Source organism: Papilio polytes, unplaced genomic scaffold (assembly GCF_000836215.1).
Source record: "Papilio polytes unplaced genomic scaffold, Ppol_1.0 DF823731.1, whole genome shotgun sequence".
NCBI classification, from domain to species: Eukaryota; Metazoa; Arthropoda; class Insecta; order Lepidoptera; family Papilionidae; genus Papilio; species Papilio polytes.
Window position 1 is genome coordinate 1,632,548 of NW_013525473.1, and position 2,245 is coordinate 1,634,792.

Below are 2,245 nucleotides of genomic sequence, written 5' to 3' on the forward strand. Positions count from 1 at the left end.
AAAGATTAACTATTGCTAGTCTTATTATAATCTATCTATATTTTCAAAATCATTTCCACTGTCAACAATTGAACCAGCACATACCCTTTTACTTTATATATATATATATTAGAGATTTGGACATGCTAGACAGAAATACAAATCAGATCAGTACAAAAGCAATAAGGCCCTGTATGTAATATTCATTTAGGTCCCATTGAATGTGCCCAAATTTATCAAAACCCTTTTTTGTTTCAGACTGTGTGTGGAGATTTATTAGGCTTCAGCCAAGCAACAGCATGTGTTATTATAAATAAAGTTTCGAGGGCATTGAGTCATCTTTTACCACAATTTATAAAATTTCCAAATAATTTCCAATATGTTAAACAAAGATTTGAACAGTTGGGTAGATCCAGCCAACTACATGGCCTTAATAATATAATTGGAGCGATAGACTGTACTCATGTTAAAATAAGTAGACCTAGAGGAATTGTACACTCTGAAGCATACAGAAACAGGAAAGGATACTTTTCGATTAATGTCCAGGCCATTGTGGGTCCAGATTTTGAAATTTATGATCTTGTTACATGATGGCCTGGTAGCTCACATGATAGCCGGATATTCAGGAATAGCCGAATTCATGCACATTTGGCTAGTGGTCAATTGCAGGGAGTGCTAGTGGGTGACAGTGGATACCCATCCATGCCATTCATGTTAACACCCCTGTTGCAGCCTACAACACATGCAAAAAAAAATTATAATTATGTTCAAATAAAAACAAGAAACATCATAGAAAGGTTCTTTGGAATATGGAAGAAAAGATTCTCATGTCTGCAATTAGGATTGAGAAACAAACTGATTAATGTATGCAATATAATTGTAGCTTGTGCAGTACTTCACAACATAGGAATAAAAAGCAGTGACAATTACTTAGTCGAGGAAGAAGATGCAGAGCTTAATGAAGAAGCGCCATTGCAATCAGGTGCATCATCAGTTGCGGGTTTAGCATTTCGAGAATCTATTGTAGAAACATTTAATTAATTGTATAATTATAAAAAGTGAATGTATTTCTTTTTCTCTCCCCCACTTACTATACAAATTATAATTTTTTTTTATAATCTTAGTTGCTATATTAATGAGCGAGGAGAGGTCACAAACAAACCACCCTTGAGACCCCACCATCTTTGAGACATAATTTAGGAAAAGATATAAAATTCCCGACTATGTACCTTAATGACAGAATGGAATAATCTGCTCTTCTACTGGATATTATGTAATATCAATAATTTGTAATTGTATTTTCTATCATGCCTACTTAAATAAATGATCATAATTTTTTGTTGGCAGAATCAAAATAGTGATTTGATGAAATAAGATTTACTAGTTTAGTTTTTAATCATTTAATAGTTTTTTTAATAAATCTTTTCTAATTTTTAAAATTTCCAGCTCGATTTCATGTTTTTCTTTTTCATGTAGTATTTGTTGAGCAACTTTTTCTATTTCCTTTTTTAAAAGTTCTTTTTTCAAGTCTTCTACAGTTTCTTCTACTTTTGTTTTCTTGAGAACTGCAGCGGGAATTTGTTTTGCAGGCTCTTGAAGTGGCCAGCCCGGGAGAGAATGTGTGTTCTCTTCCCCAATAACTTCAATTTCATTTCTGTTCTTTTTATTTTTCCAATACATAGAATCATTATCATTTTCTTGATCTAAACCAAATTAATTGTCATTGGTTATAAAAATTATGAATGCTCGTAGTATAATATGATGTGACTTTAAATGACTATATAATTTACTTACCTAATTGGGAAGTACTGGGCTGGTTTACATCACTGTCTATTTCTATATTTATTGAAGGCATCACACTGGGGATTATTGCAAGGACCTGGCTATCTTGTGATCCTATAGCGGGAGGTGCAGGCCCACCACCAGTCCATTTTTTTTGGGCATCCAACGTTTTAGCGTCCCTTGCCTTAGTTTTTAGATTTTGCCACATTTTTTTAACTGCTACACTCGTCTAAACATAAAACAAATGATTTAATCGTGAGTTACTAACAGGTATCAAACTAACAACTCGTTATTTAAGTTTTATTACAATGTTTTTCTTTAACTTCGTTGACGTATTGATGTCAATCTGTTTTGTGTACCAAATAAATAAATGAACTAAACTAAACTTTTACTTACACACTGTGACACGTTAGGCGAGTTATTAAAATTACTAGAAATGTCCTCCCATGCCTCGTTCTTCTTTTTTTGTGTCGTACCGTCAGTC

General features: G+C 33.0%; 2 protein-coding genes across 2 annotated transcripts in view; one reads left to right on the forward strand and one right to left on the reverse strand.

The window, feature by feature from the left end:
* Window positions 1–1,046, forward strand: part of LOC106103461 (putative nuclease HARBI1) — a 2,541-nt gene extending 1,495 nt beyond the window's left edge. The window contains 1 exon segment of the mRNA XM_013283241.1: window positions 167–1,046. Within this exon segment, the coding sequence (XP_013138695.1) occupies window positions 167–1,020 (854 nt within the window). The 3' untranslated portion in view covers window positions 1,021–1,046.
* Window positions 1,047–1,146: 100 nt separating this feature from the next.
* Window positions 1,147–2,221, reverse strand: LOC106103697. The gene is made up of 3 exons (XM_013283524.1): window positions 2,158–2,221; window positions 1,774–1,990; window positions 1,147–1,682 (listed from the first exon to the last, which is right to left on the reverse strand). Exons 2-3 carry the CDS (start codon window positions 1,967–1,969, stop codon window positions 1,372–1,374), a joined length of 507 nt encoding a protein of 168 aa, XP_013138978.1. The 5' UTR covers window positions 1,970–1,990; window positions 2,158–2,221; the 3' UTR covers window positions 1,147–1,371.
* Window positions 2,222–2,245: the final 24 nt, after the last annotated feature.